The 20,231-nt window shown below is 40.9% G+C and overlaps 1 protein-coding gene across 3 annotated transcripts in view; it reads left to right on the top strand.

Moving 5' to 3' along the window:
- Positions 1-20,231, top strand: part of WDR19 (WD repeat domain 19) — a 99,691-nt gene that overhangs the window by 62,898 nt on the left and 16,562 nt on the right. For all 3 annotated transcript variants that reach the window (XM_032334108.1, XM_032334110.1, XM_032334109.1), the window contains 8 exons: positions 308-391; positions 1,794-1,940; positions 2,260-2,384; positions 4,377-4,489; positions 6,027-6,095; positions 14,734-14,811; positions 16,111-16,207; positions 18,043-18,167. In XM_032334108.1, the coding sequence (XP_032189999.1) occupies positions 308-391; positions 1,794-1,940; positions 2,260-2,384; positions 4,377-4,489; positions 6,027-6,095; positions 14,734-14,811; positions 16,111-16,207; positions 18,043-18,167 (838 nt within the window). The remainder of the gene's footprint in view (positions 1-307; positions 392-1,793; positions 1,941-2,259; positions 2,385-4,376; positions 4,490-6,026; positions 6,096-14,733; positions 14,812-16,110; positions 16,208-18,042; positions 18,168-20,231) is intronic.

The raw sequence follows: 20,231 nt of genomic DNA on the forward strand, positions 1-20,231 counted from the left end.
ACTTTCCAAAGAACAGTATGTCCTATCAGTCTGGTGTGGGGAGATCTCTGATCAGACAAATTACTAGGGGAAAAAGCTCTGTTGTCCCCGAAGAGCTCAACCACTGCCTTGATTTCCCACAGAGAGGGAGGGCAGGGGTGTGAGGTCAGAAGGAAAAGCAGTTACGTCCGCTTCTACCTATAGGAACCAAGATTTCTTTAAAGATTGTGATAACTATTTTGAATCCTTAAAACTAACATTTGATTGTAGGACGCTACCTCAGGTTTGAACACAGTGCTGACATTATTCTCCAAAACCTGCCTTCTAGGGCCAAAGTTGGTGAACTTCTGCCTCGTGTTTCTTCCCCAAAGATTCACTTGCAGTATGCCAAAGCGAAAGAAGCCGATGGAAGGTTTGTACAGATTCTCAGATTCATACAGATTTAAAGCACTGTGTAAGTTTGATAAATTAACCATCGACCTTTGTAACCTCTGCAAAAGGCAGAGTGGAGGGAGGAAACATCTTTTGCCTTCATCTGGCCTGAATGCTAGAATGTTCAGTCTCTCCCATAACTTATATACCTCAGTTGATCCCTTGTATATTCAAATATAGGCTACTGTCTCTTTGTATTTGAGAGTTTAATATTAAAGTTGATATTTTTGATATAATGTGGCATGAAAACAAAGTGATCATCATTTTATTACGAAGGATAACATGGATGCAGAGGATAAGAACAGTGAAGAAATACAAACTCCCCACCCACGATTGCTCAGGGAGAGCCACAAAACAGCGTCAAGATACAGTGATGGATAGTTAATATCCTAAACATACAAAGATTCCCAGCAACGTGCTATAAGAAACTCAAAGTGAAGGATTCCCAGAGGAGGAAACACAACTATGAAATTGTATTTTGTATAAACATGAAAAAGCTCTACCTCATTAAATGTCTTACTAGAATGGAAAGAGCTGGATGGAGAGCTGGTGGGGAATGAAGAGAAGTCTCGAGCTCCATCTAGAGGTTGACACGCAAAGATTTTTTTTTTTTAATTTTTTTTATTTATTTATTTGACAGACAGAGATCACAAGTAGGCAGAGAGGCAGGCAAAGAGAGAGGAGGAAGCAGGCTCCCTGCTGAGCAGAGAGCCCGATGCAGGGCTCCATCCCAGGACCCTGGGATCGTGACCTGAGCCGAAGGCAGAGGCTTTAACCCACTGAGCCACCCAGGCGCCCCGACATGCAAAGATTTTATAGATCACTTTTTGCTGTACCTATAAATGTGAAATAGTCTGTATTTTCTGTTTTCTAAAATAAGCTTATATCACTATTTTAATCTTCCCACTCCAAAAAAAAAAGTGAAGTGTAAAAGATTACATGGTTCAGGTGAGAAAATGCATTCAATATGAATATTTTACTGTTATTTTATTAAACCTGTATAAAGAACACATTTTAGTGACACGAGTCCTTATATTCTTTCCGATGAAGAAGTAATTCAAGAAAAATAAGAAACCACCATCAAATGGGCGCCTGGGTGGCTCAGGTGGTTAAGCATCTGCCTTTGGCTCAGGTCATGATCCGAGAGTCCTGGGATCAAATCCCACATCAGGCTCTTCACTCAGTAGGGAGCCTGCTTCTTCCTCTCTCACTCCCCCTGCTTGTGTTCCCTCTCTCGCTGTCTCTATCTCTCTCTCCCAAATAAATAAATAAAAATTTGAAAAAAAGAAATCACCATCATTAAAAAATTGTCCCATTTATTGGCATTTCTCCCCAATGCAACAGTGTTAAGAAAGCTCTTCTGAACTAAGTGATTCTTACAGATACAAAGAAGCTGTTGTGGCTTATGAGAATGCGAAACAGTGGAACAGTGTCATCCGCATCTATCTGGATCACCTCAACAATCCTGAGAAGGCTGTCAGTATTGTCAGAGAGACCCAGTCTCTGGATGGAGCCAAAATGGTAGCCAGGTAACAGAATGCATGTTCTTTGGAGTTCCAAAAACTAGCCTTAGAAGAAAGTCTGCACTTCCCCTCATCAAATAAATTTTGTACAAAATTTTTAAAATTTTAAAACAAAATTTTTTGTTAGGTCTGAGTATTTAAGTTCAAATTGTGTCTGTTGCAGTCAGTGTGTGAGAGTAATGCTTTTCTAACACAAGCCTATAGTGTAGAGCTGTGGTGTGCCTGATTTTTTTCAGTGGCTTCTCATAGTTGCAGAAAGATTTTATTTTGTCAATGACACACTTACTTGAAATGAGTCAAGCTGATGAAAGTAACTTTGTTTTAGGTTTTTCCTACAGTTGGGTGACTACGGGTCTGCCATCCAGTTTCTTGTTATGTCCAAATGTAATAATGAAGCTTTCACACTGGCTCAGCAGCACAACAAAATGGAAATCTATGCAGACATTATTGGTAAATACCACTGTTTGCCCTCATTTCTCTTAAAGATTTGTATCACAGGAATCCTCGACTCTTACGATCCAAGTTTCAGATCAGCATGCCCCTCACACCAGTTACACATAGACATACGCATATCTGTGTGGTACTTGTCGGATTTCAGGATTCCTACTGTCTCAAAGTGAGATGGAATAATAAGACCATTTTCAAAAATTCAGGTTTTGGGGGGACCTTTAAAAGAGGTCCGATTTCCCAAATTCTGCCGTTTGTCAACCAGTGTTAAAACAAGGTTCCAAAATGAAGGTAATTGAAAACACAAAAGAATTTTTTAAGAAATATTTTCATAAATGTTTTAAATTGACTTATAAATTCAGATTATATGATTATACTTGGATGAAGAGTGATATAAGCAAGATATGATTTTCCAGAAGAAAATCCAAAAGAGAATTTTTCTATTCTGAGAACACCTGCCTAATAGGTTTTCTTCCCTTGTTTGAAATTATTCTTAGAAACCACTGAAATAATTTCGAGATTCATATATAATGTTATTTGTGGTGCTGTTTTGTTTTGTTTTTATTATGGAAAAGTACACATAACATAAATTTACCATTTTAGCCATTTTTACATGTACAGTTCAGTCATATTAAGTACATTCGCATTGTATAACCATCACCACCACCCATTTCCAGAACTTTTCCACCATCCTGAACTAAAACCCTGTACTCAGTGAACAGTATCTCCCCGTTGCCCTCTCCTCCAGCCCCTGACAGCCACTATTGTACTTTCTGTGTCTATAAATTTAACGATTCATAGTATGTCATATAAGTGGAATCAAAGTATTTGTCCTTCTGTGTTATTTTGGGTTTTTTAATTTATTTACTTATTTTTATTTATTTTTTTAAGTGGGCTCCATGCACAGTGTGGAACCCAATGTGAGGTTTGAACTCACAACACTGAGATCAAGACCTGAGCTAAAATCAAGACCCAACACTCAACGGACTGAGCCGTCCAGGCAACCTTGTGTTATTATTATTTTTTTTTAATTCACAAAATGACCATAAGAATTGATGATAGGACTTATGAAAAAATCTTTCTTTCAGTCTTTAAGGGAACAAATAGGTAAAAGCATCTTCTGATATGTTACAAAGCCATTCAGATAATTGGAGAAAATAAACAGCTAAAGATAAAGGAAATACAGACTTTTGTCTGTATTTCTAACGTTGCTTTTGCAACGTTAGACTCATTAATGTTTAGCTTGACAGATGACATTTCGGTCTCAACACTGCAGATCACCACAGCACTAATGCATTTGAGGTTTTTTTCATTTCATGAGCATTTTTTTGCATGCACGCGCACGCGCACACGCACACACACACACAGTTACTTTTCTCCACCTTTCTTTACCCTCTTCTCCCATAAACTTCCTCTGTACCTTGGGCTGGAGGCCCAGGGCTGTGGTTCTATTTGGTACATTAATGGACCTCCGGCTCCTCTGTGTAAATGTAAGCATTGATTTTAGGTCCTTCTCCCTCTTTGCTTAACATATAAAGAAAAACAGTATCTTTAAGTGGCATCTATGGGCTACTTGAATATTATTACCTCCTTATTTAATACATTTGTATTAAAGTTGGCCTATGATTGTTCTGAAACTCTAAGCCCATCGCGATGGCGATTATAGTCCTAGTTGTTCCTGTTGTTTCAGGAGAGGAGATAAGGCTCTGAAAGATGGATAAAAGTCACAAAGGGTAATGTCAAACCACAACCTAGATTCTCACAAAGCCTCCTCATTTCCTGTCCTGATTCCTGTTTGAGTGAAAAGAAGATGGAACAGAGTTGATATTTTGTATAATGACGGTGAAGGGGTTTTGTGAGGAAAACACTCATAGCAGCACTGATATTCACAGTTAAATTTTTTTAATCATCTGATTATAGATCTTATTTTTAAGTTAACAATAAAAGGTAAACACCTTTTGCTCAGATATTTTACTCAATGAACTTCTGTCATAGGTTCTGAAGATACTTCGAACGAAGACTATCAAAGCATTGCCTTATATTTTGAAGGAGAAAAAAGACATTTTCAAGCTGGAAAATTCTTCTTGCTGTGTGGCCAGTATTCACGAGTTAGTATTTCCCAAGAAAATACACATTGAACTCCATGGGAATGCTTAGGGGAATTTTTTTTTTTTAAGTTATCTCTATGCCCAATGTGGGGTTCATACTCATGAGCCTGAGATCAAGAGTCACATGTTCCACCAACTGAGCCAGCCAGGTGCCCCAGAAATATTTTAAAATATATTATGCTCCCAGACACCCAGATCTGAAGTCTGAGTTAACTTTAAATCCTCTCTCTCCCACCGCCAGTCACATTCTTCCTTTGTAGTATCTCTGACATCTGTCCCTTTTCATTCTACCTACCATTGACTTAATTCAGACCTGGATCACCCCACTTATTATTTGATTATTAAAATATTATTTCTATTTTCCCTGTTTTTAGTTTCTGTCCCTATAACTCACCCTACATTTTGTTCCCCAAATGGTGCATACTTGCATTGCAAAAGAGCACCACGGCAGGGGTTCTAGCAAGGACAGAACTAAGCAATGTTGTGCTTTCATTGTGTGACAGGTTGGGGACTACTGGGTGGCACCTGTTTGGTTTGACAGAAATAGCTTCTGCTACCAGAACATTGTTGCCTTTCAGGAAGTGGTCCTACTAGTGCCCGATCAGAGGGTTATTCATGAGAAACAGAAGTCTCAGTCTCCCAATTTTAAAATAGGGACCCAGATATTTGTATAATACCTCACTCACCAAAAAAAAACCACTGTGTGTGAACTCAGCCTTCTGGCCACCAACTTAGAGTTTCTGGCCACTTAGATAAATAATATCCAGACTCCTTAACTGACACTCAAGAGAAGTCCCACAAATTGACCAATGAGCCAGAACTTCCCAACCAGCTGCTGGCATCCAGCTGTTTCCATTGGAAAGAACCTATATTCCTGCTAGCCTTTTCCCAGTCCTTTTCTCTTCTAGATTCTCCTCTTCCCCACCTACCATGGACCCATTCCTCTTCAAGTCCTTTTTCCTGGGTGGCACCTTTGGGACCATCCCCATGTAGATCAACTTTTCTTCCTCGGAGCACCTATGAAAACAACCAGTCATACTGCCCCTTTGTCATTTAAGTTTTTATAACCTTAATATTCTTCATAGATGTGGTGGTGTAGTGTTGTGAAATTAGCCCATTACACCTTAAAATAATTGGTTCCTTACATCATGACATTACACAGATCTGTCCTTCCTGGGATTCTCCCCAGCAGCCAGCACAGTCTCACGTATGTAGTAACACATGGGCAGTAGATACCTGTCAGACGAACAAATGAATGAAAATAATTATTTCTTCACAATGAAAAAGGGCTTCTTTTTCATTCTCCTCTCACTGGAAGTCTGAACGAAATTCTGTAGAAGGTTCACTGGATCCTTCCATCACTGAGATGGCACTCAGCCTTTCAAGAGTGTATTTTAAGACCCAGACAACACACGCCTCTGGCTGAGAGGAGGGCACTTTCAGGAACTATCATTACTTTGAGTGTGTGAAAGCTTTGTTTTTCCCCAGGGTGAAAGCAGGCTGCACATTTTCAATTGCTATGCAATTCTCATTTCAGGCACTTAAACATTTCCTGAAATGTCCGAGCTCAGAAGATAATGCGGCCATAGAAATGGCAATTGAAACTGTAAGTAAACTCTGTAATGTGAACCTTTGAGAACGCCAATGTGCAAAATTAGACATGCAGAAGTAGACCAAAGATTGTGACCAGTTCCCAGGTACCCATCATCTGACTTCAGCAGCGATTGACATGTGACCATTCTTATGTTATTCATACGCCCACCTTTTTTGCTGTGTTATTTTAAACCAAGTCATTTATTTATAGACACAAAATCTGTCTATAAAAGATAAGAACCTTTGGATTTTCTTGTAGGTGTAACTTGCATGCAGTAAAGTGCTCAGATCCTAAATGTAGAGCTCATTTTTTTCGTATGAGTACACTGGTGTGACCCCTGTTGAGATCAAGATATGGAGCATTCCCAGTTTCCAGAATGCTCTCTCATGTTGCCTCCCAATCAGTGCCCCCAACCAGGGGGAACCACAATTCTGACCTCTGTCCTTATAGACTGGTCATATCTGTCTATGTATTTCATATAAATGGCCTCATACATATTTTGTACTATTTTGTGCCCAGTTTCTTCCAATCAACCATTAAGTCTGCTAATGCATTGTATTACTGCATGCAGCAATAGTTCCTTTTTTTAAAAAAGATTTTTATTTATTTATTTTTGTGATAGAGAGTACAGAGCATGAGCAGGGGGAGGGACAGGGGGAGAAGCAGGTTCCCTGCTGAGCAAGGAGCCTGATGTAAGACTCGATCCCAGGACCCTGAAATCATGACCTGAGCCAAAGGCAGATGCTTAACAGACTGAGCCACACACGCGCCCAGCAATAGTTCATTCTTACTCTTGGCTGTGTCATAGTCTACTGTACGACTGTACCACAATTTATTTATCCATTATTCTGCTAATGGACATTTGGATTGTCTCCAGTTTGGGCATATTATGAACAAAGTGGCCATAAATCGGTTCATGTCCTTTGATGGACATAACACTCTGCCTTATTGGGTATATATCCAGGAGTAGAATTACTAGGTCATTAACTACACCTATTTTAGCTACACTAGGTACTGCCAAACATTTTTTTCAAAGTAGTTGTACCAATTTACCCTCTATCAGCAGTGTGAAAGAATTTAGTTGCTCTCTTTACTGACAGTTACCAATCTGTTTCATTGTAACTACTCTGATAGGTGTATAGTGGTATCTCAGGGTTTTAATCCCTTTTTCTAAAAACTGATGATACTGAGCAATATGGATATTGGGTATATTGGGTATCCTCTTTTCTGGAGTGCTCTTTAAATCTTTTTTTCTAATTTTTTGTTGTATCGTCTCATTCTTACTGACTGTAGGACTTTTTTATAATTTCTAGATACAAGTCTTTTCATCAGATATGTGTATTGTGAAAATTTCTCAAGCTGTGGCTTGCCTTTTTATTCTTCAATGGTGTCTGGATGGAAATAAATCAACTTACAAATCTTTTCTCTAATGGTTAGTGATTTTTAGTCCTATTTAAGAAATCATTGCCCATTCTATATGTTTTCTTCTAGAGATTTGATTGTTTTAGCTTTCTTATTTAGGCCTATGCCTATCCCGAATTAACTTTTGTGTATGGTGTGAGGTAGGCGTCAGGAATCTTTTTTTCCCATATGGATATCTGGTTTGATCCAGCACCATTTATCAAAAGACTATTTTTTCCACACTGAATTATATACAGCATTTGTCATAGATGAAATGACCATTTTTGTGTAAGTCTGGTGTTGGATTCTATATTCTTTTCCATTGATTTGTCTCCCCTATACCACTACCACACTACTACAACACTGTTGTGTTGCATGTATTCTTTACTATAATCTACTTTCTTCCTCTTTGGATTTGCCTACTCTAGACATTAATATAAAGGGAACTATATATGTGACCTTTGTGTCTTTTTTTTTTTTTTTTAGATTTTATTTATTTATTTGACAGAGAGAGAGATCACAAGTAGGGAGAGAGGCAGGCGGGGGGAGGCAGGGGAAGCGGGCTCCCCACTGAGCAGAGAGCCCGATGCAGGGCTCAATCCCAGGACCCTGGGATCATGACCTGAGCCATTTTCAAGGTTCAATTGTGTTGTAGCATGTACTAATACTTCATTCGTTTTTATGGCTGAATAACATTCTGTTGTAGGACTCTACCACATTGTGTTTGATAACATTTGGGTTGCTTCTACTTTTGAGCTTTTATGAATAATGCTGCTGTTAGCATTTGTGTACAAGTTTTTGTGTCTACTTGTGTTTTCATTTCTCTTGGGTGTATACCTAGGAATTGCTAGGCCATATGTTAGCTCTATGTTTAACATTTTGAGGAACTGCCCAATGGTTTCCCAAAGCAGCTAAACCGTTTGACATTCCCAACATTGCACTGCAGTTTCTCTAACAGTCATTCCTTGACATTATGAACATCTAGTTAGAATGCAAATTTCCCCATCTTCTGTATTTCCCACTAACTGGTAATTAAATCTAGATACTTGATCAGACATAGATTTGATATTTTTAGGAAAATGGCTTCATAAATGGTGCCATGTACTTCCTATTTCATCACGTCAGTAGGCTTTTTTTTTTTTTTTCCTTGTTAGGATTCGGTTTGTGTCTATTTTGGATCTGCTTAGATTTTTTTAACTTAAATTCAGTTAGTCAGCATGTAGCGCATTATTAGTTTCATAGAGTTCAGTGATTCTTCAGTCTTGTGTAATACCCCACACTCATACATCACATGCCCTCCTGCATCACCCAGTACCCCATCCCCCCCTGCCCTGCAGCAATCTGTTTCCTGTGCCTGAGAGTCTCGTATGGTTTGTCTCCCTCTCTGATTCCATCTTGTTTTATTTTTCCCTCCCTTCCCCTATGATCCTCTGTTCTTTCTTAAATTCTATATATGAGGCTTATATCCTAATCAGCTCAGGCTGCCGTAACAAAATACCACAGACTAGGTGACTTAAAAAACAAAAATTTATTTCTCACAGTTTCTGGAGGCTAAGAAGGCTAAGGTCAAAGGGCCAGCCAGTTTGGTTCCTGCTGAGAGCTCTCTTCGAGGCTTGTAAGTGGCCACCTTCTTGTTATGTCCACATGTGGCCTTTCCAGAAGATCACTCTCCCTTCCTCTTTTCACGATACCACTCATCCCATCATAAGGGCCCGACCATCATCACGTCATCTAACTCTAATTATTCCCAGAGGCCCTGTCTTCACATACAATCACATTGTGGGGTAGGACGTCAACACATGAATTTGGGAGGTACATGAATACTCCGTCTGTAATAGCCCATAATTTGTCATATCTCTTTTTATGGTGTTAAGATCGATTATTGGATGTTGAAATGGTCAGCCTGATCCCCTCCATTGTAAGGTTTCCCACTGACCTTTCACCTAATGATCTCAGCAGCCATTAATATTTATTACCTAGATCCATGATTTCATTAGGGGTTGCAAAACGATGATATTTGATTGTCATTCCTCCTGAATTCCACATCAGCTGTTTTGGTACACTAAGATAAAAGAAAAGGAGAATAAATACTTGATTTTTTTCCCTTTGTTTACTAGTTTTGAGAATAATGAGTTGGTTTCTTAGCATCCTCCAAAGGTGACCTCCGGAGGTGCTCTCATTTTTAATCATAATATGATATAGCCTGTGTGTGTGTGTGTGTGTGTGTATCCAAGATATGAATTATGAGTGAATTATAATTTGTTTGGGTTTTATTTTGTTTTAGATTCCACATATGAGTGAAATCATGTGGTATCTTTCTTTCTTGAACTTATTTCACTTAGCATATATTCCTGTGTGTGTGTGTGTGTGTGTGTGTGTGTGTGTGTGTAGACCAAATCTTCATTCATCTATTGCTGGGCACTTGTTTTCATACCTTGGCTATTGCAATGAACATAAGGGCACATTTCATTTTTTTGGATTAGTGTTTTTGTATTCTTTGGATAAATACTGATAAGTAGAATGGCTGGGGCATATGGTAGTTCTATATTTAATTTTTTGTGGAATCTGCATACTGTTTTCCATAGTGACTACACCAATTTAAAATCCCACCAACAGTCTACCAGGGTTCCCTTTTCTCCACGTCTTCTCCAACACTTGTTATTTCTTGTCTTTTTGATAATAACCATTCTGACAGGTGGTAGGATATCTCACTGTGGTTTTGATTTGCATTTTCCTAATAATTAGTGATGTGCAGTATTTTTCCAGTGCCTGTTGGTAATTTGTATGTCTTCTTTGGAGAAATATCTATTAAGATCCTCTGCCCATTTTTTAATCAGGTTGGTTGGTTGTTGTTGAGTTGTATGGATTTTTTATATATATTTTGGAAATTAACCCCATATTGGATATAGAATTTGCAAATATCTTCTCCCTTTCAGCAGGTTTCTTTTTCCTTTTAGTAATGGTTTCCTCTGCTATGCAACCTTTTAGTTTGATGCAATACCATTTGTTTACTTTTACTTTTGTTTGCCTTGTCTTTGGAGTCAGATCTATAAAGACATCACTGAGACTGATGTCAAGGAGCTTACCCCTCTCTGTTTTCTTTTAGGAATTTTATGGTTTCAGGTCTTGCATTCAATTCTTTAGTACATTTTGAGTTAGCTTTTGTGTATGGTGTATGAAAGTGATCTAGTTTCTTTCTTTTCAATATGGCTTTCCGGTTTTCCCAACTTTGTGGCAGGAGGGGGGAGGGAAGCAGCAGGTGCACCTGTCTTGTTTGCTTTTATTTTATGATTTATTATTTTTTATTTTTAAATTTTTTTTTAAAGAGAGAGCACAAGCACGCAGTGGGCAGTGGGAGAGGGAGAGACAGAATCTCAAGCAGGCTCCACGCTCAGCATGGAGCCTAATACAGGGCTGGATCTCCTGACCCTGAGATCATGATCTGAGCTAAAATCGAGAGTCAAATGCTTAACCAACTGACCTACGCAGGTGCTCCTCCCAACGTTTTTATTTAAAAGACTGTTCTTTCTTCATCGTATGTTTTTGGCTCCTTTGTCACAGGTTAATCATCCCTATACGTGTGGGTTTATTTCTGGGCTCTCCACTCTGTTCCTTTAATCTGTGTATCTGTTTTTTACTAATACCATACTGTTTTTATTACTGTAGTTTTTCATATAATTTGAAATCAGGGAGCACGATTCCTGCATGCAGCTTTCTTCTTTCTCAACATTGCTTTGGCTATTTGGGATCTTTTGTGGTTCCATACAAATTTTTAGAATTATTCTAGTTTTGTGAAGTATGCCATAGGAATTTTGATAGATATCACACTGAGTATTAGATTGCTTTGGGCAATAGGGACTTTTTTTTTAAAGATTTTATTTATTTACTTGACAGAGACAGAGAGATCACAAGTAGTCAGAGAGGCAGGCAGAGAGGGAGGAGGAAGCAGGCTCCCTGCTAAGCAGAGAGCCTAATGTGGGGCTCGATCCCAGGACCCTGAGATCATGACCCAAGCCCGAAGGCAGAGGCTTTAACCCACTGAGCCACCCAGGTGCCCTAATAGGGACATTTTTAACAATATTCTTCTAAGCCATGAGCATGGAATATCTTTCCATTTATCTGTCTTCTTCAATTTCTGTCATCAGTGTCTTATGGTTTCAGTGTACAGGTCTTTCACCTGCTTGGTTAAATTTGTTGCTAGGTATTTTATTCTTTTTGATGTGGTTGTAAATGGAATTATTTTCTTAATTTCTCTTTCTTATATTTCATTAATAATGTATAGAAATGCAAGAAATTTTTGCATATTGATTATGTATCCTGCAACATTTATTTATTAGTTCTAATGGTTTCTTGGTGGATTTTTTAGGGTTTTCTATTTATGGTATCATGTCATCTGCAAACAGTAACACTTTAACTTCTTCCTTTCCAACTTGGATGCCTTTTCTTTCTTTTTCTTGCCTAATTGCTGTGGCCAGGTACCATTTCTTGCCCCAGACCTGGAACCAACCATTTCTCTAGGGAGTTCTGATTCCTTTCAATGAGAAATAGTTTTAGAGACCATAATTTGGGTGCTAGGAATATTCTGTTTCTAAGCCTTTTCATTATAAATGTTGGCACTTTTTATTGTGACATAAAAATTAGTATTTTCTAAAAGTATCTGAATTTGAAGCTGTGGTAGAATTATTAGAGAATGGAGATTATTCTCTAGCCATCTACATTTACACTATACATCTACATTTTTAATTATAAAAATAGTTACATTCTCTGGTTTTCTCTGCATATCCACAACCTTTTCCAACACCTACTTCCTCCAGAAAGCCGGACTCAAGACTTCCAGCAGCTCTCCAGAATACATTTCCTGCCTTTCCTACCAAAGATGGACTGGGATTCTGGCCCCAAATTCATAAATCCAGAAAGGCTCTGATTTGGTTAGCTCAGATGGCCATTCCAAGATTAAACAACTAGTGGCCACAGGGATGGAATATCTTGCTTTGGCAAACTGGGTTAAATTCCCACCCCTTGACATTCCCATTTATATGGTCATGAAGAAGGGGGTCCTCTGAGGCACCAAAGTCCCACTAGAACCCACGGTTGAAATGGAAGTGGGAGCATTTCTCAGAAAAGTCAAAGGAATCAATATCAGACAAAAGTGGTTTGAACATCACCTACCATTACATTTCTCCTTCAGATTAATAGTCCTCAAGTGCAAGGACCCATTTCTTCATAGAGTATTTAGCACATCATGGGCACTCAGTAAATATTTGCTGACTGAACACACGTTGGTTCCCAGCTCAGTGAATGCATTATATAGATGGTATAAATTCCCTTCCAATCCTCCATTCCTTTCCACCCTGAGACCCCCTCCCCTGACTTGAATTTTCTTATAATCTGTGCACTCTTACCTGCTGACCCCATAATTGAGAATATCTTAAAAATATTCATACTTCACCCACCTCTACCCCACCCCCCCCATCCTCTACCCGTGACGTTTCTGAAATACATTCTTGGTGTATGTGTGTTGATGTGTGTGTAGAAGAGCCCTAGTTGGGAACCATTACCTGCGTAAACCCATGAGATGGATGAGAAAGATGGGTCCGGTAGCTGGGTTGGGGGCCTTCCTGCCTCTTTGCAGTGAGCTTCTGGCTTCACCTCTCTGTAAACCACCTCTACGAGGTCTCCACCAATCTCTTACTTGCTAAATACATGAGTTTCTTCTCAGTCTTTATTCCATGTTATGGCAGCATTTTATGCTATTATACTGCACCTTTCTTGAAATTGTTACTCCCTTAGAACACTGCTTCTCCCATTACTTCTCAGATAATCCCCTCTCCACCTCCTCCACTGACTCCTCTGCTCCTGAAATGTATGTGTTCCTCAGCATTCTGTCTCCGTCCTCCTTTTAATTTTAATTCCGAGTGGCCACATCTGTTCCTTACTGCCTCTCCTTTCCATTTATCTTATCATTTTGGGTGTGCTCAATGCTCTGAAATTCAAATTTAACCAGGTGCCCTTATTTTCATTTGCTGTATCTGGCAACACCGTCTGCTTAGGACCAGTCCAAGCCCTTTAAGAGTATTAACTTCTTTAATCCTTAAAACAGTGCTGTGAGTTAGGTATTATTTTTATCCTCGTGGAGGTCCCAAGAGTCACCTGCTGAAGATCGCACTGGTGATCTTCTGACCTCAGGCAGGCCGACTCCAGAGCCCTTGCTTTAACCATGTCTCTGTCCTGGCTCATTCACCATCCACCAGAGCCATCCGCCAGAGCCATCGAGATGAGGAACTGTACAGGATTTCTCTTCCTTACAGCATCCCTTCCTTACAGCAGGCGTGAAAGCAGAGGCAACAGATTTATAAAAGCTTAACTTTCTTGCACTGACACACAAGCATGTAGAAATTCTGCAGCCAAAAGAGCCTCTCCCCTCCACAGGTTCGCTACAATCCCTTGTCTACAAGGAACTTTCTAACTTCTCTTAATCGTTTCCCCGGAGGAGTAGCAAGCTAGGGTTGCTCTGGAGCTCCTGTTGTTTCTTGGCTCACCCCTTTTTTTCTGGACACAAGACTCTGAAGCCTCCTATTCTTGTCAATAATTAATTATTCCTCCTATCTAAACCTAATACATTTCCTGTGGTCCATAATTTGTCCTGATCAACACCACACAACTCATGAGGGATTGAACTCTGACCTTCATGCAGGTGACCCTCAGACCTAGGTCTCCAGGCCAGCGTCCTCTCCCAAACTCCACCCACGCTTCCAGCCGCCTGCCCTCTTCTGGGCACCAGTGGCCATACTTTTCCTGCTTTTGGACTTCAGTTGGCCATGGACAGGTGCATTTCCTTGGGGAATGCTGGAGATGCAGTGCTTGATGCTATGCTGTTGCAGAAGGCCCAGTTCCTATGCTCAAGACCCTATTATCTAGATGTCATAGTCACTTACCTTAAGGAAGCTTTTACCGAAACATTCAAGAAGTGTATTGTGTGTGTGAAAAAAAAAAAAATGGCCTTTTAATATAGCAACTTAGAGAAGCTATAGCTTCGAAGGATAGACTTTTATTATTAGAGACTATAAATGAAATAAGAAAGATCCTGAATTTATATCCTGTCAGGCACTTGACTTCAGGTATTTTTACAATTTTTTTTTATTCCATTTCCTTAGCCCAAGATTATTTGTCTCCCCCCAATTCCCCTTCCTTTCTAGTTTTAAGATGCCGAATTATGGTTTCTTTATGCTTTCTTTCTCTTCCTAAACAGGTTGGTCAGGCCAAAGATGAACTGCTGACCAGCCAGCTGATAGACCACCTGATGGGAGAGAGTGACGGCATGCCGAAGGTAACAGAAATGCCATTTGGATTTTATGGAGTTTAGTTATGATCTGACTTTATTCTGCCCTGTTTTTACCTATTATTGCTTATTGAATTTTCTGTCTGAATACAGCTTGAGGTCTGCTAGACAGACCATGCATTTTAGAAGCTATTGGATATATTCATTCTTTGAAATTGGCACAGCCACCTGTGCGATAGACACAACCCTCCCCCTCAAGATAACAGTTTTTACCACCCACAGTTTTCCTCTAAGGTTAAAGATTGTATTTGTTCTGGGAACTATGAAAAATATTATTAGAACTATGAGTTAGCATTAATCCCTAAAAATCATATACTTTGCTCATGTTTCAAAAGATATGGGAATGAATGGCGATCATATTTAGCATGAAAGTAACTCACTGTAAATATAAAGGAGAAATAAATTATTAAGAAAATATTTTCAAAGTATGTGACTTGGGAGTTCATGCAGACATCAGTCTTCTTTCAGTCCCGATGAGGATGGTCTCCTCTGAGAATACCCTTGAGCTTTTCTTCCCTTTTGCTTTGATGTTTGAGGTGATTTTCTTGTGAAGGAAGTCAAGTTACTGATTTGGAGAGAAGGTGCGAGACTGTCCTAGCCGGAGAGGATTATAGAGCAAACATGATCCCCGAGTCCATTTCCAGTGTTTCACAGATAGAGACACGGAGACCCAGGGGGAGAGTAAGTTAACCTGACAAAGGTTAAACTCTTCAACTCTTACCAGCCTGCTCACCTGATGTCCACTTATTCTAATAACCAGGAAACCAGCGTAGGAGATTGTCTGGAGGTGAAGAGAATGAGAATAAGAAATAGTCAAAGGCCAGAGTTTTTTGTGGACCAGTGAAATTGATAATGGGTATAGCAGTTTTTGAAATTTTATGAAGTTGGTATATCGTATGAGAACACATTTGGATTCCAAGCACACAGGAGATAACTCTGTGGGAAGAAGGTTAGGAACACAGACTCTGAAGCCCCATCACTGCGGCTTGATCCCAGCTCTGGAGAGGCCCTCTTGGGTTCGTTTCTCATCAGTGCAATTAGCATATAGCCGTGCTTTTCTCCCAGGGAGGGCATGAGGTTTTAAACACATTAATAATTCTCAAGTACTGAAAATATGACCTGGTGCATATTAAACTATGAATAAATACTAGATAAATAAATTCTTTATTCAATGGATTTTTTTAAAAAGAGTATCCAAAGTGGATTCCAACAGAAATGCAAAATTGTAGGTGTTTCTCCCGTTCACTAGTGAAGACAGTGACGTTTCTGTAACGGTTTGCGTGTTAGGATGCCAAGTACCTGTTCCGCTTGTACATGGCCTTGAAGCAGTACCGGGAAGCCGCTCGCACCGCCATCATCATCGCCAGAGAAGAGCAGTCCGCGGGTAGGTCCGGGCTTCGTGTTTTTCCAGATTCAAGGAGTGGAATCAAGCTCCAGCCCCTTTGCTACACAGGAAGAAGTGGTAGCCCTTTTCTAATCTGGGTTTGCTCTGAAGCCGGAAGACTAGGGAAAGGACCGTTTCTGGGTCTGAGGGAAGTGAGACAGTGCCCCATTGCGGAGTACCTCCGCTGACGCCTTCTGTTGACCACGCCATGTCCTCTCCCCTTCATGGCCTCGCAGCTCCTGGTCCTGGACGGACCTCCCCGCCCTCGCTGGCCCGCAGCCCCTCCCCTACACTGTGCTGCACTTTCCTTCCGTCCCATGTGTTTGGCTTGCACAACAGGAAGGATACTAGAAGGTGGGAGATGATGTAGCTAAAGTTAGGATTGATGTCGTTCGGAATAGCGTGCAGGGACCGTTGATAGAACCTCCAGGACACGGGGCGCCTGGGTGGCTCGGTGGGTTAAAGCCTCTGCCTTCAGGTCAGGTCATGGTCCCAGGGTCCTGGGATCGAGCCCCGCATTGGTCTCTCTGCTCAGCGGGGAGCCTGCTTCTCCCTCTCCCTCTGCTTGCCTCTTTGCCTACTTGTGATCTCTGTCAAATAAATAAATAAATAAATCTTTAAAAAAAAAAAAAAAAAGAACCTTTAGGACAGTTCCATTCTCTCACTTACATGCTCTCGAAATATTATTGACGAAGAGAATTAGTCTGACATCTTCCCTAGTTTTCGCAGGCTGATTCTTTTAGATGTTCATAAATACAGAACACGGTTTTGGAAAATATGGAGTTAAGTCAGTTATTACTGATCTAACACCTGCTGCAGGGTACATGGCGGGGGCTCAGGACTCGGGAGACTGAGCCGTGGTTCCACCCTTAGAGAGTCCTGACTTGGTGGGGGAGATTCAGAGCTGTTGTGCAGGCCAAGAAGTGCCAGAGTGGGAAGGAAACCCACTAGAAGGGCCTGGGGACAGGGATCCCCCTCATCCTGAGGGTGGGGGACATGGGGAGTTGGAGGATGGAGATGAGAGAAGACAACAGAAGTTTCAGCTGAGCATCGACAGGCTGAGCTGGCCGGAGATGAGGGGGGGGAGGGGTGTGCAGGGGGGACGGCAGCAGGGGACACAGGAGACGGCAGCAGGGGACACAGGAGCACGGACTATGGCGCGGGGGAGTGGGAGGGCAAAGTCCAGTTAGGATGGTAGGCGGAGGCAGATCCTGAAGGGTTCAGGTCCTTGGCTCAGGAATTGGCCGTCAATCCCTAAGGCCCTTGGAGGGTTTTTATGTTGGAGTGTGAACTCCAGGTCTTTCCAAGAACACTGTGGCGTCAGAGTGGAGGCACAACAGAGAGGAATACCGATGCTGCTGCGCAGAGGTGGAGAGATGGTGAGAAGCATTTAATGGGCCTGGGGCCAGGCTGGATTTGGGAGACTTAGAAGGCTGACCCCAAACTTGATGACCCATTGGCTTTGGGGGCGGATGGTGTCCTTAGGAAGAGGGAGATGTGTCGGCGGACACCATTTTCTCTCTGAGGGACCAGCTGGACATTCGTACCAAGAGTTACTGCAGGAAGAACAACTATGCTCCTTTATATAAGAAATTATGAGGATATTGCTAATAACAAAATCTTCTTACGAAACAAGGGCCACGTTGTGAGGAACACTGGGTGATGTATGGAGTACTGAGTCCCTGTATTGTATACCTGAAACAAATATTACGCTCTGTGTTCGCTAACTGGAATTTATATAAAACCTTTAAAAGAATAAAATAAAATGAGGGCCCACAGAAAGGCCTCAGATTTCATCTTTTGCAATAATGTCATTTTGCCACCTTTTTTTCTAGGAAACTATCGGAATGCACACGACGTTCTCTTTAGCATGTATGCAGAACTCAAATCCCAGAAGATCAAAATTCCCTCTGAGATGGCCACCAACCTCATGATCCTGCACAGCTACATCCTAGTGAAGGTGAGACCCTTTGAGGGACTTGGGACATAATCTGCTAAGGGAGGTTATCACCTGAAGGGATTTCTTATGGGCACCTCTCCGTTGGATTAGAGTGAGTTTCTAGATCTCTGTTGTTAAGTGGAAAACAGCAACATACAGGATAATTATACAGTCTGCTACCTGTTGGGTGCAAAAGGGTTAAGAATAAGAATGAATATATATTTGTTGCAAATAAAATTAGAAATAGACTCAAAGTCTCGCTAGCCAAAGTAGTTTGCTAACGGGAGCGCAACATGGGGCAGAGGCGACGTGACAGCCATCTCCATTGAGGGGACGAGAGGGAAAGCAGGTTTCTCTGTGGATGTATTTCTACCTTGTCTTGATTTTGAAGCATATAAATGGATTACCTGGTCAAGAAAAATTTACTTAAGACATTTTCATCTAACCAAAGTTTACTAGTTTATTAATTCTAACATGGTAGATTTTATACAATTCTACAGTTTTTAATACTATTTAGTTTCTATCTGAGTATAAAAATGGTACATATTCATGGAGAAAATTTAGAGAATGTAGAAAAGTGTAATGAAAAAGTAACTGACCCTTTAAGTCCATCACCAGATAGAACAGCTATTAACTTTGTGCTGTGTATATCCTCTATACTTGGTAAATACACGTATGCACTATTTTTTCTTACCACATTAAGATTATATTTATGTCCAGTTATGTATTCTGTCTTTTCAATTAGTAATTTTTCTTTGAAGACTTTTTTTATTTGATAGAGAGAGAGACAGCGAGAGAGGGAGAGGGAGAAGCAGGCTCCCTGCTGAGCAGGGAGCCAGATGTGGGACTCGATCCCAGGACCCTGAGATCATGACCTGAGCCAAAGTCAGAGGCTTTAACCTACTGAGCCACCCAGGCACCTCTCAATTAGTAAATCTTAATAAAAACAAACTATAGCATTCAAACCTCAAATACTTGTATTGTAATTTACATAAAAGTTATGTGTAAATTGATGTGAATTTTGTAATATATTTATACACATATCTCTATAAAGATACAGACAGAATCCAACTCACATGTTTTTCCAAATTTTCATTATATCAAAGTACATCTTCCCATATTAATGCCAATTTGGTTTCCAGTCTAGTCCCCAAGATCTTAATCTTGACGGTACCTAGGATAGAGGAGGCGTGTTATGAATGACTAAGATCCTAATTATGATCTCTACCAGTGCTGTCCAGAACTTTCTACAGTGTCGTAGGTGCCAATGTCTGGGCTTCCCCATATGGTAGCCAGCAGCCTGGCTATGGAGACCGGAAATACAGCTGGTGCAAATGAGAAACTACATTTTTTTATTTTATATAATTTTAATTTTAAAATTTAAATAGCCATATATGGCTAGTGGCTACCATATTCGGCCACACAGTTCTGTAACACTGATGGTAAGGAAAAAAATGAGAATTCTGGCTTGTAGCCCTGGAGAGTACATTTCTCTTCAGAGCAGCAGAAGGATCCCTTCTCTCATGTGGAAAGGAGTGGAAAGGGAGAAGGGCGGGCTCTCTCATCTGCAGACATGAGTGGTGGTGCCATGTGTTGTGGGCACAGAATCCAGCAGAACGGCGCTTTTGGGGGTGGAAGTCAGGGAATCCTACACGCAGCCCTCCGGTACCAGGGCTTTCTACCACCCTAAGGCACAGGGATGGTGCTCAAGCCTTTTTCTTTTCATCCGGCCCCGAGAGCCGGCCCATCCCTGGCCGAGGACCGACCGGGCACCCTCTTCCCCTCCCACTGAAGGGCACCGCGGGACTCTTCCCCATTTGCTGTGGTTCTCGACTCTTACGCAAGCACCACCCTTTCTCACGATTTTTAACTGCTCATGGTGTCAAAAGGGAAACCTTTTCCAGTCAGAATACATTGACATAAAAATGTCCCAGGCATCTTTGAGCCAAAGACTGAAGAAAGTCAGCCACGCTTCAGGGGCTCTCAAGACAGCTTTGGTGGGTGCTTCTTCCCAGAGCGGGGGCAGGGATTTGGGCTGAGGGACAGCCCGGGACCTTGGTGTCTTCATGATGGAGCTGGGCTGTG

The sequence above is a fragment of the Mustela erminea genome, chromosome 2 (genome assembly GCF_009829155.1).
Source record: "Mustela erminea isolate mMusErm1 chromosome 2, mMusErm1.Pri, whole genome shotgun sequence".
NCBI lineage: Eukaryota > Metazoa > Chordata > Mammalia > Carnivora > Mustelidae > Mustela > Mustela erminea.